Below are 19,007 nucleotides of genomic sequence, written 5' to 3'. Positions count from 1 at the left end.
AGTCAGGTAAGGTACAAAAAGGTTTGTAAAGAACATTATTCCTATCAAAGTTCCATTTTAAAAGCTCTCCTCTGTTTAATTTCTGATTAAAAAGGGAGGCACATGGAGAAAAAAAAATTCTTTATTAGACTTGTTTGTATAAAGAGTAACAAAGTGCTTACAGATTGAATTCAGCTTTCTAAGTGACATACAGAAACAATAACACTGTAAAAATAAATCTGACCTCCTTGGAGCTCATAATTACAATTTTTTATATATATTTATATATATATATATAATCTTCTTTCTCTTATTGCCAAAACTTGAGTATCTCTTCAGAGCCTTTTCCAGCTCCAGGTGTGGTAGGAGAAATGATGGCCCAGGTTTAGGAGTTGGAGCAGCAGAAGGTTCCAGTTAAACCACTCATGGGCTCAGCTGCTGAGTCCAAATGTTCTTGAAACAATTGGTGTTGGAGGGATTCTCATTCCCTGGAGACATCCTGACTGCTCAGGCCTCTCTTTTCCTTTGGGAAAATCCCCCCAGATTCTGCCCATGGAGTTCTTTTCCATCTCCATCAGTTCCTTCCCTGCACATCCCTCAGCAAGAGCTGAGAGCTGCACATTCACCCCTCCAGGCTGCATCCCCTCTGGAAGCTCCAGAGGGTAGAATGTGGGAGTGGAGTTGGGAAAAGCAAATTATTTATCCCAAAACTGGGCTTTCTGACTGAAACCCACCCCTCCACACTTCCATGGGTGGTGTTTTAGAAGGATTTTTAAAACACCTGTAAGAGCTCAGGACTGGGACCTGGTGGGGTAAAATGAGCTGGTAATTTTGCCTTCCCTATATTTTTATGCCAAAGTTGTTTGGTTTGTTGTTAGAATTTAAGTGCATGTGAAGGGTATTTTGTCAGCCAAATTGAAAATGATGAATTGAGCTCTCTCCTGTGCACTGGCTGAGGTTTGAGCTGAGAAATGCAGAGGATTTTTCCAGCTCACATCATCCATCAGGACAATTCCAACTGTGGCACAACCAGAATCACAGCAGGATAAACTGCCCTGCAACAACAGCAGCAAAGGGAGCTGCAGCTCATTTTGCCCAAACCTTGAAATTCTTTTAATCCAACTCTTAAAATCTGTTGGCAAAAGAATCCTTGAGAACCACATCAGCCCAGTCAGAGTACAAACTACAGGAGTTAAAAAAAAAAGGAATAGCCTTGGGCACATACAGTTTGCTGGGCATTTAAAGTCCTGCCAGTATAAAAACCAAAATGAATTACATTTTACTCATAATTGTTTCAAATCCTTGGATCAGGTTGTAGAAGGAGGTGCGCTCGTCATGTTTGTAGATCCAGCATTTCCTCATCAGCTGATCAACCTGGCAGAGAAATGAGACATTTTTTAAGGGGTGAAACAGTCCAGTGGCTTTTCCCAGTAAAGACAGTGGAACAGTGAACAGAAACACCTCAGGTGTCCAGCAAGGAGCTGATCTGAGGGGTTTGTGGCACTTCAGGGCTTAAAACTACACCAAAGTTCCACCTGCTGTGCTGCACCCCAGCAATTGCCAAAATCAGCATTCCCAGTGAATTCTGATGCATCCAGGTATTACAGCAAGTCATTAACTCCTCTGAAGGGACACCAGGAACTTGGGAATGTTAATAGCAAAAAAACTGCTTAAAACAATGCTTAAAAACCTTGGAAATGCCTTTTCCCAGCACTCCTGGGGGTTTTCTTACCCAAGTGGCCAGGCCTGCAAAACCAGGAGGAGTGACAGCTCTGGGGCTGAAGCAGTGTCCTGACAGGGAGCATCCATCCATCCACCCATCCATCCCATCCATCCCTCCATCCCTCCCTCCCTCCCTCCCTCCCTCACCTCCTCAGGGCAGGTGGGTGGCCTTGGCAGCCTCTTGTCATCCTGCAGGACTCGCACCAGCCGTGCCACTGTCATCTGTCCCTGCGTGGGGCCAATCATCTTGAGGAATTCCTGTGGGGACAGCGGGATCAGCTGGGAATCCCTCACTCCTAGCTGAAGGACACCACCAGGATAACCCAGGGGCTGGTGGAAGGTGTTCCCCGTGGAAGGGGTGGAACGAGATGAGCATTGGATCCCTCCCAACCCAAACCAGACTGGAATTCTCTGATTCCTCCTCTTCTTGCCAAAAATGTTAATTTTTTTTCAAAGATGGGGTTGAAGCAGCTGTAGCAGCCATTTCTCTCCCAGCCACTTACTGCCATGGGGCTGGACTCTGAGTCACAGTAGGTGAGGAGTTCGTAGAGAGTCACCCCAAAGGACCAGACATCCGAGGCAATGTAGAACTTGCTCTGCAGCAAACACTCCGGGGCATACCTGGGGACATGAGGGACAGCGTGAGCCCCAGAGCTCCCAGCCCTGCTCACACCCAGCCCTGTTCACACCAGCCACACAGCTGTGTTTGCAGAGCTCCTGCACATCAATCAACACGGGATGCCAAGAGTAAAAGGTAATGATAACAAAGGTGTGTTCCACAGCAAAGCACTGTGAAACTAAACCCAAACCCAGAGCAGGGGGAAGATCATGCTCTCCTGGTGGATCTTAGGCCTCACAAAGCCAGGAGGAGCACTGAGGGTGCCCCAGAGGCACAGGAGCAGCAGCCCTGGCAGGCAGCCTGGCCCCAAGGCCGTACCAGAAGACAGGGCTGTCGCGGTCATCCTTGACGGTGTAATATTCCTTGTCTGTCTCGATGGCCTTGGTCAGGCCAAAGTCCCCAATCTTCACTCTGTTCTCACTCTCCACAAGGACATTCCTCGCTGCCAGGTCACGGTGCACATACTGACAGGAGCCCAGGTAGTCCATGCCCTGCAAGAGAGGAGAAGGAACCTTTTATCCTCAGCTCTCCCATTTCAATCCCAGTTTTTCTCCAGTTCATGCTTCACACAGCCTGACCACGCTCTGCACTCACATCTCCACCCCTTTAGACTTCACCTCACCCCTTCCCTCATGCCCCCACCCATTCCAAGCACTGCTCTCCTTCCTAACACTCCAAATCCTCCCACAGGAACAACTTTTCACAGCAAACTTTTCAAGCAAAGGAACCTCATTATTTCCCTGCTGCTCCTTGTGCCAGCAGCACCTGAAACATGGGAGAGATTGCTTTAGGATTCAGATCCTTGGGGACAAAGCAGGAGAATGGGTTTGTTCCTGATGTTTTCATCCCCCTCACTGTGCTGATGGAACAGAGGAGCTGCAGGCTCAGGGCCAGCTCACCTTGCAGATCTGAACTGCATATCTGAGCAGCTGCTTGAGATTGATCTTATTCTTGTTCCGTGGGAGATACTCCTTCAGGCTCCCAGAGGGAAGGAATTCCATGATGAGTTTAATCCCACTTCCTCCTAAAAACAGAGCGTGTTTAGTTTGCAGACCCTTCTCACATCATAAACACCAACACCTTTGGTACAAACCCAGAGCACTGGTGGTGTTTGTATCACCATGGGCTCATTCCCATCATCCAGCCCTGAACCAATCCACAGGAAAAACTGCCTCAGGCAGGACATTTCTGAATTTTAAAGGAAAACCCATACACTTCCTAATATTCTACAAGATTTACCATCTTCTGTGCAAATGCCCTTGTATTTGACGATGTTATCGTGATAAAGATTCCTCAGGATTTCAATTTCCTTCTTGAGGTCAGCAATGTGATTCCCTCCACTCTCTGGCTTCAGGGATTTCACTGCCACCTGCTCCCCGGTGTTGTCACCTTCTGGGTCATATCTGCACAGCTCCACCTTGCCAAAGTGGCCCTGGGTGGGACAGAAAGGAGATCCTTGAGGACAACATTCAGACAGTGCCACCCAGGCACCGACTGGGTGTTTGTGTGACACAGACACACTGTGGGGACAGCCAGGAGCACTGCCTGGGCTCTGTGGGTGACACTGCTCTCACCTCACCCAAATCCCGGATCCTTTTCAAGAACCTCTTCTCAAAGAGAGTGGGATCCACCTCGGTAACAGGTTTCTTCTCCGAGACAATATCGGGATCTAGGAGGGGAAAAACATCCCGGGTCAGATTCCTGCATGGTCTCAACACTCCAAGGCATCCTTGCTCTATTCCCACTGTCACATCTTTCCTTCCTTAGCTCCCTCCTGCTTTCTGACAGGGAATCCTCCATCCTCCAGTGCCTGTCTGGATCTGCTCCCAGACCCACCCCAGATCTCTTGGTGAACTTCCCACCCTGCAGCACTTCCTCACCTCTCATGAGGCTGGAATGAGGTTTGTTTAAGGTCCCTGCCAAGCCATCCCACTCCAGGATCCCATGATCCCTGCAGTGTCCCCTGTGCCTTACTCTGCTCCTCCAGCTTGTTGATGTCCCTCATGATGGCCCTGAAGAAGGGTCTCTGGTGGGGGTCGTAGTTCATGCACTGCTTCATCAGATCTGCCAGCTCCTTGCAGGATGGTGTTGCCAACACAAAGTGCCCCTCGTAGAACCTCTCCTTCTGCAGGAACAAACGGGAATTCCATGGATTTGAGCTTCCAGAACTCACAGTTCTGAGCTGGGGCAATGGTTGGACTCTAGGATCTCTGGGGTCTTTAGCAACCTGAGCAATTCTGTGATTCTACCTCAGAGGATATGACCATGAAATCTTTAACTCTATGTTAGCTTTGCCAAGGAAATCCCTTTTCAGCTGGAAGTCTTATCTCCTACTGACAGAGAATTCCTTCTGTGCTGGATCTGCAGGAACCACTCAACACCCAGGAAATGTTTAAAAGGTGCTGCAGATTCCTCCTTTCAGAAGTTATTTCCTGCCAGGTTTCCCCAGTTCTTTCTACACCAGGAAATGTTTGCCAAGGACACACTGGGTGCTCCTCACAGCCCAGAGAGATCCCAGCTCCAGGGCAGGAGGGACAAGGCTGGGATGGCATTCCTAGCTCTGCACAAGTTTGTGCAACACAATTTTACCTCTGCTAAGGTCTTGTCTTTCAGTGGAATTTCTCCATTGTAGCAGATTTCCCACAGGGTTGTACCAAAGCTCCACTTATCTGCTGCAATGCTGAGGTTTTTGGAATCTTCAACACACTCAGGTGCAATCCAGGGGATTCGCTCAACACACTCTGGGATAAAACACATTGGGAGAGAATATCACAGGAGGGGAAAACCAGCCTTGAACTGAATTCTGCTCTGAAAGAAACTGAAGCTGCAGAATTTGTCCAGTTTCAGGGAGATCTTGATTCTCAACTCGTGTTTTCAGAAGGATGTTCTGTGGCTTTTATAAACTCATGCCTGGAGCCACCCACCAACTGAGATTCCTTCTGCCTCATCCCACTGGACACAACATTTGTAAAGAGAAATTAATGTCCTGAACACCCCCTGTGTACTTCTAGATCCATGAAAGCTGATTATTGTATCCCAGAGCTAGTTCTGGCTGCTCTAAATGACATTTCTCCCTTTCCCCTTCCCTGGGGATGTGATCCCTGACCATACCTTGCCTGGACAGCACTGTGATGGGAATTCCTGGGTCACTCAGCTTTATGAAAGGTCCATATTCAGTGTCAATTCCCTCTCTTGCCAGCAGGATGTTCTTGGTGCACACATTCCCATGCACCAAATCCTTATCCTCCTGCAGAAAAGCAGGGAGAGAACAGTGAGTGCAGAGAGCTGAGGAAGCTCTGCAAGTGCTCCAGGGGATATCTGAAACACTCCAGGCTGAAATCCTAAATTACAGCTGGGAAGAAATTGGAGGTAAAGAAGGAAAGGAGGAGGAGGGAAACAGAGTGTTCCCACTTCAGCACTTTTCCTGGGGGGAAATGTAATCCCCACTAGGCCCCAGTGCCTTTGCCCAGGTGCCTCTTACCAGGTAGCTCAGGGCACTTGCGAGTTGTTTGGCCACTTTGAATTTCCATGGAGTTGTGAGAACTTCACTTTTCTTGTGCATGAACAGATCCAGAGGCCCAAACTCAACAAACTCTTCCACCATGATATCTACAGAGGCAGTGCAGAAAGTCAGTGCTGCAATAAACTGTCTGGAGGAATTTAATTTCTGTTCCCACCTCCCCCCTGTGCCCCCAGCCCAGATGGTTGGAAAATGTCTTTATTTCACCTTCCCCAAGAAGGGGAAGGTGTGCTCAGAGCCCACATGAAAAGGCTGAGGGGCTTCATGTAGTAAAAGAACAATAAACCTGGAACCATTTCAAGGGGAATTAGCCCTGCCAGAGGCTGGTTTGTATCCACACTGGATATTCAGTGTGGCATTCCAGCCTCAAGCGATCACCCTGGAAGGTTCTCCCTCAAACACAGCATTGGAAGGGGAAGTTTATCAGGAGAAATGGAATGTCCAGCTTCTCTCTGGAAAGCTCCAGGGGCAGCAGCTGCCAGCCCATGTCCCTGCCAGGCTGTCCCCTCCAGGCTGTCCCCCCCAGGCTGTCCCCAACAGGCTGTCCCCCCCAGGCTGTCCCTGCCATTCCTGACTCACTTTCCACGTCGCGGACGCAGACGCCGTGCAGCAGCACGATGTGCTTGTGGGACACCTGCCTCATCATGCTGGCTGTCTCGAAGAAAGCCTGGGGAAAAGTGACACAAATCACATCAAACTGCTGCTCCTGGGGCAGCATTCCCAGAGTTCAGCACATCCTGAGCCCCAGGGAACCACAACACATCCAACCCCTGGGTTTGCTCACATGGGTGCCTAAAGCTGGGGTGAGCTGCACCTTCAGCATTTTCCCCTTCCCAACCCTTTTTAAAAAAAAGTTATCCATGGACAACACACAAAGGAAAAAACTTGCCAAGGAAATGTCTCTGTGGCTGGGGTCCAGGACTTTGAGCAGGACTTTAATCTCCTTTTCGTTCTGATACCCTTCGTTCTCATCGTCTTTGAGGCTGAGGATCCCTGAGTAGATCTGGGTTCTGGTGCCTCTTCCCAGGTGTTCTCCCTGACACACAACAGCAGAGATTTGTCAGACAGGAAGCCAACAAGATTTACACAAATACTGCAATCTGCACTTTTTTCTGCCTCTGCACTTGATGGTTCCAGATTTATATTTGTTCCAGGTAGAACCCAAAGACAGTTATTTTTGGTTCAGTGAGCTCTGAGCATCCTCCCCACGAGAATTCCTTGGATGTTACTCCTCCATTAACATCCAGCAGCTCCCTGGGATTGAACATTCCCAGACTAAACACCAAATGAATAAACAACAACTGAGCTCTCATTCAGCTGCTCCTGAGGTGATCTTTAATGTGTTTCCAAAAGTGAGAGGAAGTAATATTTCAGTGGAAGGCTTTGTTTGGGGAAGCAATTTCCTCCAGAATAACAGAGGGTTCTGCCTTGGGATATTTTTGCAGGAAGCCTGGACTGTAAATACACCAATCCAAACCCAATCTCTGTCTACAGTGATGCAACTCAAAAACCCCCAAACCTTTTTATTTCCCAGAAGAAGCCAAGTGCACGATTTAAGGGCTCTTTTAGAAACATTAAGTCTGATTTAAGTGTGTCCAAGCCCTGTGTGTTTGTTGATGTTTATTCAGGTGATCTGAATAAGTAACTACAAACAAGGCCTGGAAATTTGGGGAAGTTTAGAACACAGAATTCTGAATGTTTAGAGCTTTTGAATACTTCACCTTTTTTCACTGTAGGGTATTGCCTTAAACCTCTGCTTCTCTGCCAAGTCAGGCTTTAAAAAACACACCCACATTCAGCAAAAAGCCAGCTCTTCAGACTCCCAGGAAATAACCTTAAAACCCCTCTTTTCCCTTAGAAAACTGCTTAAATATCAATTTGATTTCCAGTGAAAGGCATCACTCCTAAACTTCCCCTCTTTGTCCACACAAGGCCATAGAAATACTGGGATTTGGCATCAGAGGCTTAAATCCAAATAAATATGTCATTAAGTTTTGCTGAGGGGAAACTGAAGTGGCAGAAGCAGCCAGAATGGGGAGATTTGGGGTCCCTGGCAGGGATCAGGGTGGATTTGGGGTCCCTGGCAGGGATCAGGGTGGATTTGGGGTCCCTGCAGGAAGCTCAGCCCCACCTGCACGATCTCCTCCTTGCGGATGCGATGGAAGCTCAGCTGCCCCATGGAATAAACTGGCTGCCACTCCTGAGCCCTCTTGGTTGCCACCAGCAGGTTGGAGATTTCTGCAAGGCAAGGGGAGAAAATATCCTTAAAGCTTTGCAAAGAAACTGCATTTCCCAGTGACAACACGGCTGTAAATGCTTCTGCATTTAAATCCCAAAAAAGAGAGGAAAAAAGGAATTTGGGTTTGAGTTCTGCTCCTCGTTCAACAGGAGAATCACTAAAGCACAGCTGCATATTTATATTTTAAATACAGAGTTGTCATCAGCCAGATAAAAGTTGATACTGAGCAACTGAACAGAGTTTCCTGCACAAAGACTGGAAGAGAAAATCCCTGTGCTATGCATGGAATCAAACACTCCACATCCCCTCCTGCCAACAGATCCATCTCCTTTCCCACGTGCAAAGGGAGTCTGAGTCCCTCTTCACCTCCTCCCAAATTCCCTCTACTCTGGGAAACACCACCAGTCTTCCCAGGGCACTGGAATTCAACTGGGGAATGGGGAAGGAGCAGAAGGAAAAGACTCAAAAATCCAGTGCTTCCTCCCCTCTGCTGCAGGGTGCATCCAGTTTTGCACATGAATTTTGCCTTCCAGGTATTATTTATTGGGAGAGGATGGATTGGGATGAGTGTGGCCATCTGGGCTTCCCACAGCTCTAAGCAGAAGTTGGTGCTGGGAATAAACCATCCCCTGGAATTGTGGAAGCACCAGGAATAACCACACCCTCCAAACTGCTTTAGTCCTGCAGCCCCTAAACTTCGTCAGGAATAGCTGATTAAATATTCAAAAAGAAGGAAAAAACCACCAGGGAAGAGACAGAGGAGGGAACATGCACTGAATCCTGCTGGAACTAAAGCCAGTGAGAAGCTGAAGTGGGCAATCAACTCCCTGAGATATTTGATTTGATTTGACCCCAAATGCAGCCATCAAAATGTAACCAGACATCCAACATCTCCCTGCTCCAGACAGCTCCCCAGTTCTTTCTGCAGGCTGTGCTGAGCTCAGGGAGTCTCCCAGAGCCTGAGAGCAGCAGGTGATTGCTGTGGCTCAGCTATTGCTCAGTTATTTCCAGCAGGAGCCCTTGACCAGCCCAGCACAATGCCAGCCCTGTGCTCTGTCTCTCAGCACATCAGCTGCAAGGCACTGGCAGTTCATAGCAAACAGCTCCCCAGAGGGCTGGCACTGCTCAACAGCTGCCTCATTGTCCCTCACATGGCATCACTGAGCATTTCCCCTCCTGGACATCAGCTGGGAGCAAAACCCTTCCCTGCTGCCTCGTGCAGATGAATTGTGGAGCAGCAGCTCAGGGAGGCAAACCCAGCAGGGTCCAACCCTCCTTTCCCCTCCTCACACCTGTCTGTGGCACCTGCTTGGCTTTTGGCACAACTCCTCCTCCCCAGACTAGGAAGACACTTTAAATACCATTTCTTAAAGAGCTTCACACAAGGGTACAGCACTAAAAATCCATTTTAAAAGCTTCCTGTTGCTGGAGTTTGTTTTCTTTGTGCCAACAAAACCCTCCAAGGCCAGCATACCTCTGGGTCTGGGCTGGCAGCACCTCTTCAGGGTGAAGCTGATGTTGTCTGTCCGAAGGATTTGTCCCTTCAGGTGATCCATGAGGTCTTTCAGGGATGCAAAGGATTTGTTTGAGCCATGGAGGAAATACCCTCCTTTCTTCACCTCGATCTGGAAGTTCTTGTAGGGCCCTGAGTTATTCATCACCTGGAGTTGGGGGGAAAGGAAGCAAACAGAATCACTGGAGGGAAAGAATGTTTGGGAAGTTATCAAAGCTTCCCAAATCCTTGGCAGTCACAGGCAGGACCAGCTCATCACCTGCTCCTCAGCCAGGATCCTCCAATCAAACCACAACAAAGCAGAAAAAGTCCTAAAATTCCTGGAATTGTCACTCCAAGAAGAGCAGCAACATAAAGATGCAATCACCCAACAAGCCCAAATTATGGCTTTTGGGTTTTTTGCAGAGCCTGAGAATATATGGAGGTTTTGCCTCTTCTGGAGGAATGTTCTCTTCCCTTGGTCAAGAGAATCTGGAGCAGGGTTTTGAAATCTCCAAACCAGCCAAAGTGCCTTTCCCACCCCAGAATTTCAACCAGTGAAAGGAGATTTCAGGGTGGTGCTGAGATCTTCCAGTTTCACCCAGAGGTCTTGGGGAAGAGCTGAACTTCCCCATCTCAAGAGCTCTCAAGGTCTCCCCTCTGCAGCTTTGGGTCACTTCTCCCTTCCCTCTTCTCCAAGACAAAATTCCTTTCATGTTTCACTGCCTCAGCTGCTCTGATAATTTGGTTTATTGCAAATACCTACAGGAGATAAATCCAGTATCAAATATCCCTTCCTGACTCACCACTGAGCTCATGACCATTTTTTCCTTAGAGAAGGATTGTTATTGTTATTATTGTTATTATTATTATTTATTAACTATTTATCATCATTATTATTATTGTGTGAACACTTTAAATATTTTCCCAAACCACCATGTCAGCTGCAGACTTCAGCTGAGTGTGGCAGTAAAATCCATCCAGGGAATGAAATCCATGCTCAAAAAGGCTCCAGGGAAACTGAGCCATGTTCAAGGTAAGGTGAAGTGACAAATTCTCCATGTCATGAGTTTGAAATGCTTCATTTTCACCATGTTCCTGCACAGTTTTATTGGGAGGAATGGAGAAATTCTGGATCTGATTAATCCTATTTGGAGAGACAGCACAAAGGGCTGGGAAAAAAGCAAATTCCCTCCAACAGAGATGAGGGTGACTTCCCCAAGGTCCAAAACACATCCCCAGAAACTCCAGGGAGCAAATTCCTGCTGGGAATGGCAGAGCTGATTGTACCTCTGAGCCTTCCAGACACGTCACTGTCATGAGGATGTGGTTGAAGTTGGTGCAGCTCCACCTCAGCACATACATCCCCACCTCATTGCCCTCCTGCCGCAGCTTGTTGATGGCATATTCCGTGCTGGAAGGGAAGGGACAGTGAGGAAAACCAACAGGGAGCACCCAGAAAGCTGTTCTTGGGAAGGAATGTGAGAGCAAAGCTCTATTTGGGGTGTAACAGCAATTTAGAAATGTTGGTGTGATTGTTAAACAGGATGAATGGTGTGTTGCTCACATTGGGTTGCACAGAGTAAGGGAGGAGGGATTTATTAAGGGGAATTCTGCATCCAGCACTCTGCAGGTGAACTCCTGGATTTCCACATCTTGCAGCTTAAGCATAAAGGGAAAAGCCACACAGGTGGGTGGAGGGAAGAGAATTCCTTTAGGTATTTGAAACCCCAAGGCTTTGCTCATCCATCCAAGGACTCCCTGGGGAGTGTAGAGACACTTCCACTCCCTCCCTAAAACATTCCCATGAGTTCATGGAGGAAACTCTTGGAACATTCCTTCAGTGCAGCAACTCTGGGTTTAGAGAGGAGTACAGAGAGAAACACTGATTTTTCCCTCAGCAAAACCGAGTTGTTCTCCAACCCTTGGGCAACCACCACCCATCCAAACCCTCCATCTGCCCAGGGAGAGGAGCTCCCCGAGTGGAAAAGCTCCAAAGGCAGAGCAGGACTGACCAGATGGGCCCATGGCAGCCGTTCTTGATGTTGTGCTGGATGAGGGGAGGAGCCACATCAGTGCACAGGTAGTGATGAGCATCTGCTGTGAGCCTGAAGTAGCCATCGACCAGCGAGGCGAAGGACAGCGCCTCGGCATGGCTGCTCAGCACCAGCTCCTGCAGGATACAGGGACAGGGGGGATCCTGACAGCTCTGCCAGGACACAGGGACAGGGGGGATCCTGACAGCTCTGCCAGGACACACACAGGGAACACACAGGGAACACACAGGGAATTCCCTGACAGCTGTGCCAGGACACAGGAACACACACAGCTCTGCCAGGACATAGGGAACACATGGGAAACACACAAGGGATCCTCACAGCTCTCCCAGGAATACAGGGAACATACAGGGAATTCTCTGACAGCCCTGCCAGGACACAGGGAATACACAGGGAACACACAGGGAATCCTTACAGCTCTGCCAGGAATATAGGGAACACACAGGGAATTCCCTGACAGCTCTGCTAGGACACAGGGAACACACAAGGAACACACAGGGAACACACGAGGAACATGCAGGGAATTCCCTCCCAGCTCAGCCAGGACACCTCAGCAACGCTGGAATATTCTGGTTTGCTGAGCCAACTCTCTGCCCTCCCCGCTCCCTGCTGGATGGAAATTCCACTTTCTGGCATCACGAGTTCTGGGATTGCACAGGGAATCTCTGAGGGAGTGTTTGGCACCAGTGTGGACACAACTGCACCCTCCCACCCCCAGTGACCATCTCTGCCCTGCCCCGAGCCAAGGGCAGCACAATTGGTGTTATTTGCACTACAGATGTCCCTCGAGGATGTTGTCACCTTCTGCCCAACCCCACTGTGTCCCCAGGGCTCCCCAGGGAAGGGAAAATGATCCCAGGCTGGTTCTCACCATCCTTTTGTTGTCCTGCTTGTTGATGCTGACTCTGGACTCCTTGATGACAATGTGGGTGATTTCAGGGAAATAGGAGAAGTTGTTCCACGTCTCCCGAAGTTTGTGTTTTTCTTCCTCCTTTTTGGTTTTGCCATCGGATTTTTTCTTCTTCTCTTTCTCTGTCTGTACAGGCTGCAAATATATTTTGAATAAAAGCATTAATAAAAAAAATTATTTTTAGCACAGTGTTTTTACTCTAAACCAAAAATTCATTCTATAATTATAGAAGAATAATATAAAATACAGAAGATAATGTATTCTGTGTATAATAGAATAAGCTAATGTATTTTATATATGTTTTAATATATAGAATAAAGCTATTGAATTCTGGAATGCTTTGTGCTTTTTCCATTTTCCTGGTAAAAAGGTTGCCCACAGAGGTTGTCCAGTGTCCATCCTTGGAATTTTTCAAGATAAAAACCCTGAGCAACCTGGTTTGGAAAAGCTAAGCCTAAAAAAGGGGGTTGGAATTCCCTGAGGTCTTTCCAAGCTGGATAATCCTGCAATCTATGAAAGCCTCTCCAATCAAAAGCTGCTCTGCAGAGTCTGAAGATCACAACTACTTTTTACCAGCTGTTATATCCCCAAAAAATCCCCTAATTCTCATTTATCAGGGGCTACTTACACTTGGCTTGAGCCTCCACTGAATCCCATTGTTTCCTGTCACCATCACTTCATACTTCTCATTGTCTCCACAATTAAATTTATTGATCTCGTTCTCAGAAAAAATCTGCAAATCTGAAGTCTCAAAAATCTCTGCCCCAAAATACTTGGTCAGGATCTCCATTGTGGACAAATATTTCACTTTCAGGTCCCGTGGGGTGACGCTGTTGTTGCAGATGGTTTTGTTGTTGAACTCCTTCAGGAAATGCTTGAAAACGTTATTGATGCGAATCCTGGTGAGGAAATTCCTCTGCCTGATGGTTTTGTTCAGAGTTTCAGGGATGTAATGCTTGTAACTGGAAGGAAAAACGAGGTTTTGGGTTAAATTCCTCCTGGGGGAGGAGCAGAGCCAGCAGGGACAGGGACTGATTGATTGATTAACTGATTAACTGATTGATCCCAGCTCACCTGATGTCCTTGGGGAGCTCTGGCAGCTTCACATTTTTCTTGATGGCATCGTGGGAGATGGCCAGGACAGCCATGCCCAGACACTCATTCTCGATCTCATGCACCTCCTGCTCGTTCTTGGGGTCCCGGATGGGGGCCAAGCCCTTCACCAGGTCATACTGGCCCTAAACAGCAACAAAAACCCCAAATTACCCAGCTGGTCTTTCCCAGAGTCACCAATCCATCCCAGGATCCCAGGCTGTCCTTGGGAAAGGAGAAGCTGGAACCTCATCCCCTTATTTTATTCATCACTCCACCAAAAATTCTTTTTTTTTTGTAATTATCTACAGAAATCACCACCCCTGGGCCCTTTTAGCACCTTCAGTATTTTTTTTTCTGGTCCACAAAAACAACCTTGTGTCTCTGCTTTACCTCTGCCTTTCCCATCCAAGTCTCCATGAATTCATGGATTCATCTCTAAGCCAAGTCTTGCTCTGGGACAGCCTGAAAAGGGTTTGGCTGCCAGAGAGCAAAGACATTTCTGGGCCTTGTTGCATTCATGTTTCTCTGGAATTCTCTTTCATTGCGGTTTCCCAGCTAAACAAGGACTTGCTGGAGCAAATCCACATTGTCTCTTTTTCTGAAGGGCAAAGTCATTTCCAAGTCTGAAAATCCTGCAGGAATTCTACTCAGAATGAGCAGTAAATGAGTTTTTCTTGGTGCATTCAATGTTCTCATTTCATCATCCTGAATTTTCTCATTTTTTGTGAAACCAGGCAGCTTCTGGGTTGGAAAATCCCTTGGAAGGCACAAGAGAAAGAGCAAAAGTGCAGGTGGGGTTATCAATCTTTATCACCATGGGGTTATCAGCCAGTGTTTATCAATGTTTTAACAACACCCAGGGAAAAACCTCATTAAAAGGACACAGCCCTGCCAGGTTTCCCTCTGCTGCTGCTTCCCTCCAGCACCACAATGCCCAAATCCTGTGGGAATGTCTCACAAAAGGGGATTGACAGCATCTATATCCACAAACAATTCATTTTAGAAGAAAACATCTATACAAATAAATCCCTTTTTGCACTGTCAGAGTTTCTTTACAGTTTCTCCTGTCAGTAATTTGTTCATGCAGCAAATTCTCTTTTCTCCACCAGGCAGCAGCACCACAAAAACCCTTTTCAACACTAGCAGCGTATTTTAGGAGTTTGAAAAGAGGTTCCAGAGCAGAACATCACGTTTTTTGAGGGAATACAGTATCAGAGACAACCCCAACCTGTGCAAAGATGTATTCCAGGGAGTTGGCATCGAGGATGGGAGTTCCTTCTGGAGCCAATTTCTTGTCATAGGCCTTGGCCTTCCTTGGGGAATGTCTCCACACTGAGGGCTCGTTCTCACTGGTGCCATGCCAGTTGGTGAAATAGTATCTGGCAAAAAAAAAGGAATAAAATTTCACAACTTTTGGGGAAAGCTTCCATTTCCACAAATATTTTGAAAGGCAAATCAGTTATAAGCAGAAATAGGTCAAATTTCTGCCCGAAGGTTGTCTTAAGTGGTGCAAATCACATTCCTGGCCTGAGGAACTGGGGGAAAATGATTAAATTCTTGTAGATTATTATACAATTTTTTTTATTAGAGAGATGGAGCACCTTTCCTGTGAGGAGAGGCTGAGAGAATTGGGATTGATCACCTGGAGAGGAGAAGAGCTCAGAGCTCCTGCCAGGGCCTAAAGGAGAGCTGGAGAGGGACTGACAGTCCAAACCAGCCTGGGATTGACATTTATAAACCCCAAAATCTGGAGTGCTCAAGGCTGGAGTGTCTCAGCTTCAGTGCAGAGTCAGGATCTCCAGCAAAATAAAATCAGTGTTTTTAGTTAAGCTCTCCCTAGGCAGGAACTCCTCAGGAACTCCTTGGGCTGAAGACTAAAGAGCAGAGCAAAGCAAATCCTTCTGAAATCCAAAGGAAATGACTTTGTTTCCCTATTCTCCAGCAGAAGTGGAATCAGAGCTAATAACTCTCAATTCTTTTGTTATTTCCTGAAAATAATTATGGGGAAAGTACTGTGCATTGTTTGTGATTGAGAGGAGAATTTGCTCTTTTCCTATTCTACTGCTCTGATTAGGACAACATTCAGGAATGACAAAAACAATTAGAGCTCCATTGTTTGCGGGATGAGGAAATAAAGGAGAATCTTTTCCTTGGGAAGATCAATGGATCTGTGGGAGTAAGGAACAGATTTTTGCAATTCCACCTCCAAAACAGGAACAGGAGCAGAAATTCCCCCATTCCCAGGAGATGGAAGTGAGCTGGAAAGGAGATTCACTCCTTCTTCCCAGAGCTCCCAAAAAATGGAGTTATCCCAGAATGGGCTGGGAGGAACCTTAAGGATCATCTACTTCCAAATCCCACCAGAACTGGATTTCTTTTCCACACCAACAAACAAACCCAGCTAGGAAGAGTTAAACTCCTCCTCCTCCTCCTCTGTGTGCCAACTACTCCAGGATATTACAAAACACTGGGGTTTCTCATGCTGTAGCCTATTAAAAATAAATAAATAACTTGAGAAAAGTGTAAAAAACTCAGGCTGCTCACAAAATTTCAGTGAGAAATCCTTTAAAAACATTACCAAAAGTGCAGCAGCAGCTGGCACTGAGCTGGTGAGGAGAGGAGGAGGATGGAAAGTTCCCACAGCAAACAAAAAGCTTTCAGCAGTGTGAGAAAAGTCCTGTAAAAGCATTTCAGCCCAATCCCAGCATTCATCTGAGAGAGATCAACTCCAAAGGACAGGACTAAAACCTATCACTGGCATGAAAAATACCAATTATTTCATTGCTGAATTATCATACACAGTTAAAACACTGCTCTAGGAAAAAAATCTCCAACCATTCTCCTTTTTTCCAGAGGAATTCTGCCTCTGGCAGAGCTCAGAACAAACAATATTTCTCAACCTTTTTGCTCCCAGTTCTGCAGCACTGCCTGCTCTCAGATGAGCCAAAATCCACAACAGAAATAAATGAAATAAAGGAAAACACCACCAGGACACAACAGTACTCCTGGGGAAATGGGAATCTTTGGATTTTAGTGCTTAACTCTTTCTGAAATGTGTCTGAAATTATTTTAAATCCATATTTTTGGCCCAAACTTTGCCAGTTTTGATTCAAGGAGTACAAGGGCCAAAAGAGATTTCCCGGCCAAACTTAAATCCCAACTCCAAAGCTGAAAAAAGGAATAAACCACCAGAATTTTCAATTCTGGAAAGCAGGAGGTTTTGCACAGCTTCATGCTATGAAATGGTACAACAGGGAAAAAAAATTCAGAAACTAAAGATCAGCAGAAATTAATTTTGTTCATCATTATTTTCAGGAAATAATGGTGTTTATCTACACAGCTGCTTAAATCTGACATCAGCCAGGGTTAAGCCATTAATAACACAAATTAAAGAAGAAAAGAAAACACTCCAGCATCCTCTTCCTCCTCCAAAAATAGGAATTATCACTACTGAAAAGCAAAGATCAGTCATTTTTCCCTGTGGCAGTTCATCCAACAATAACAATTCCAGTCTGGGATGCAAAGGGAAACACCTCCAGCTCAAGGATCACCTTGGCAGAGCCTCTCTTTGCCTCTCCCTGCATCCCAAACTGAGCCAGGCTGGGGGAATATTATTGACAAAGTTATTTTCTTACAGTTGGCCCTGGATGAATCAATAAATCTGTTCATTTCCCTAAATTCTGGATTCATTACTCCTGTAAGCAAAGCTCATTTCGTGGATTTTTCTCCTCTATTCTGCACTTAAAGAATAAAAATAATAATTTTTTTTTAAAAAGTATAATTACAGAATTCGTGCAGAATTAGATTTCTATCAAATCCTAAAAGGAATAGGAAGGCCAGAATTCCTGCCTTCATTCCCACCCTCTCAGCCCCAAAATTTCAATAATCCATGAGCTGCATTTCCAGGATGCCACCTGGGGTAAATCTCAGCTCAGGATCCTGGGAATAATTTTATTTTTCCATGCTTTCTCCAGCCCAGTCCATGCCACCCACAGTGAGGTCACACAAGGAAGGATCCCTGACAATCCTGGAGAATTCCAAAAGCAAAATCCTGGTGCTTTTTCCTTTCAAGTTAGGAGTAAAATTCCCACTGACTTCAGCAGGAATTGGAACACTTCAGATGGAAATTCATCCATAAAAAACTGACACAAACCCCAGTGGGTTGGAGGCAATTTTCCCATGAACTTTGCCCTTGTTCACTCCCAGCTCTGTGGAGACAACTTCTCATGGTTTTTCACCTTCTGGACCTTTTTCCCAAGTTAAATCCCAAAGATGAAAAGGAAGATATTTTAAGGAGATATTTTAAGCTCCTGCTGCTCCTCTCTCCCCTAAGCTGGGCAAACCAAGCTGCTGCTTTTGGTTTTGCTTCCCTGCTTCTCCAGGGAGCTCAGGAACAGCAGGAAATCTCATTTTCCAGGTGTTTTTTTCTTACCTCATGCGATAATGGAGCCTGAAGGATGATTTCTCCTCTACCTTGAAGACCTGGTTTGGTGCATACCAGAGCTTTTTGTTCTCATCATACAGAGCAAAGAGGTTGTGGCACAGAGGGGACACAGCTGTCACAAAAACACACAAATGGGTGACTCACCAGGCTCCAGAGCTCACCCACACCCCAAAATACAAAGGCAGAAAGCAAATATTTGACGGTGAAAAGAAACTGATACTGGGATTAGTTTAAAACAAACAAACACTGGGAAGGGGAGGTTGAGGTGGAGCTCAGCCTGCTGGGTTTGGGGTGTTTTCAGCAGCTGCTTCTGGGATTTAAGGGATTCTGAAATCCTGGTTTTGTCCAAGGTCTGAGCCTGAGAGGAAATGACTTAAAACCTTGATTTTGTTCAGGTCACAGAAATGGGTGTTTGAGCAAAAGCACCACTTTGATCTCAGCTTTATTTCATTAATCAATTCAACCCCCAGAGCTGAAAGGAGGTTTTAGCAACAAGCAGAGAGCTTTGGTCATTTCACAAGAGGTTTCCAAGCAAGAACAGACTTTGATGTGAATGGGCTGATTTCCCTTAACCTTGCACTGAGTCCATCCATGAAAAACAGGCTGTGGGGTGTCTGCAGGTTTGTGGTTGGAATTCCTGGTCCCAGTTCTGGGAGCAGATGGACAATCTGTGGGCTCACAGCCCTAAACCAGCAGCTCCTGCACACCAACAGGTGGGTGTTCAACACCTCTCACCTGCCTTCAAACTCTTCAAAAACACCACCAACACTCATTTGATGAGCTTGTCCTGCAGATTCCCAGCATTTCATCCATTCCAGTGGAAGAAAAGCAATTAGGCCAATGAACTGAAGGACATTCAGTGTTCCAAGGATCCAGGTGATTTGGGCAAAGGAAACATGTAGGGCTGCAGGAGAATTCCTGCCCAGTTCA

General features: G+C 46.5%; 1 protein-coding gene across 3 annotated transcripts in view; it reads right to left on the bottom strand.

Annotated features, from left to right (window-relative positions):
- Positions 1-105: 105 nt before the first annotated feature.
- The window catches only part of JAK1 (Janus kinase 1), a 42,649-nt gene continuing 23,747 nt past the window's right edge, over positions 106-19,007 (bottom strand). For all 3 annotated transcript variants that reach the window (XM_085067401.1, XM_085067403.1, XM_085067402.1), the window contains exons 4-25: positions 18,066-18,189; positions 14,862-15,012; positions 13,613-13,776; positions 13,167-13,500; positions 12,500-12,673; positions 11,587-11,744; positions 10,862-10,985; positions 9,554-9,740; positions 7,972-8,078; positions 6,730-6,876; positions 6,420-6,507; positions 5,802-5,929; positions 5,432-5,567; positions 4,910-5,061; positions 4,295-4,445; positions 3,895-3,989; positions 3,560-3,752; positions 3,220-3,344; positions 2,639-2,811; positions 2,205-2,322; positions 1,849-1,959; positions 106-1,353 (exon numbers count right to left, since the gene is read on the bottom strand). In XM_085067401.1, coding sequence (XP_084923527.1) covers positions 1,252-1,353; positions 1,849-1,959; positions 2,205-2,322; positions 2,639-2,811; positions 3,220-3,344; positions 3,560-3,752; positions 3,895-3,989; positions 4,295-4,445; positions 4,910-5,061; positions 5,432-5,567; positions 5,802-5,929; positions 6,420-6,507; positions 6,730-6,876; positions 7,972-8,078; positions 9,554-9,740; positions 10,862-10,985; positions 11,587-11,744; positions 12,500-12,673; positions 13,167-13,500; positions 13,613-13,776; positions 14,862-15,012; positions 18,066-18,189 — 3,242 coding nt within the window. In that variant the 3' untranslated portion in view covers positions 106-1,251. The remainder of the gene's footprint in view (positions 1,354-1,848; positions 1,960-2,204; positions 2,323-2,638; positions 2,812-3,219; positions 3,345-3,559; positions 3,753-3,894; positions 3,990-4,294; positions 4,446-4,909; positions 5,062-5,431; positions 5,568-5,801; positions 5,930-6,419; positions 6,508-6,729; positions 6,877-7,971; positions 8,079-9,553; positions 9,741-10,861; positions 10,986-11,586; positions 11,745-12,499; positions 12,674-13,166; positions 13,501-13,612; positions 13,777-14,861; positions 15,013-18,065; positions 18,190-19,007) is intronic.

This window comes from Lichenostomus cassidix, chromosome 8, assembly GCF_008360975.1.
Source record: "Lichenostomus cassidix isolate B80296 chromosome 8, HeHo_3.0, whole genome shotgun sequence".
Taxonomy (NCBI): domain Eukaryota; kingdom Metazoa; phylum Chordata; class Aves; order Passeriformes; family Meliphagidae; genus Lichenostomus; species Lichenostomus cassidix.
Note: the sequence above shows the minus strand (reverse complement) of the source record. Positions and strands in the feature narration are given on the sequence as shown.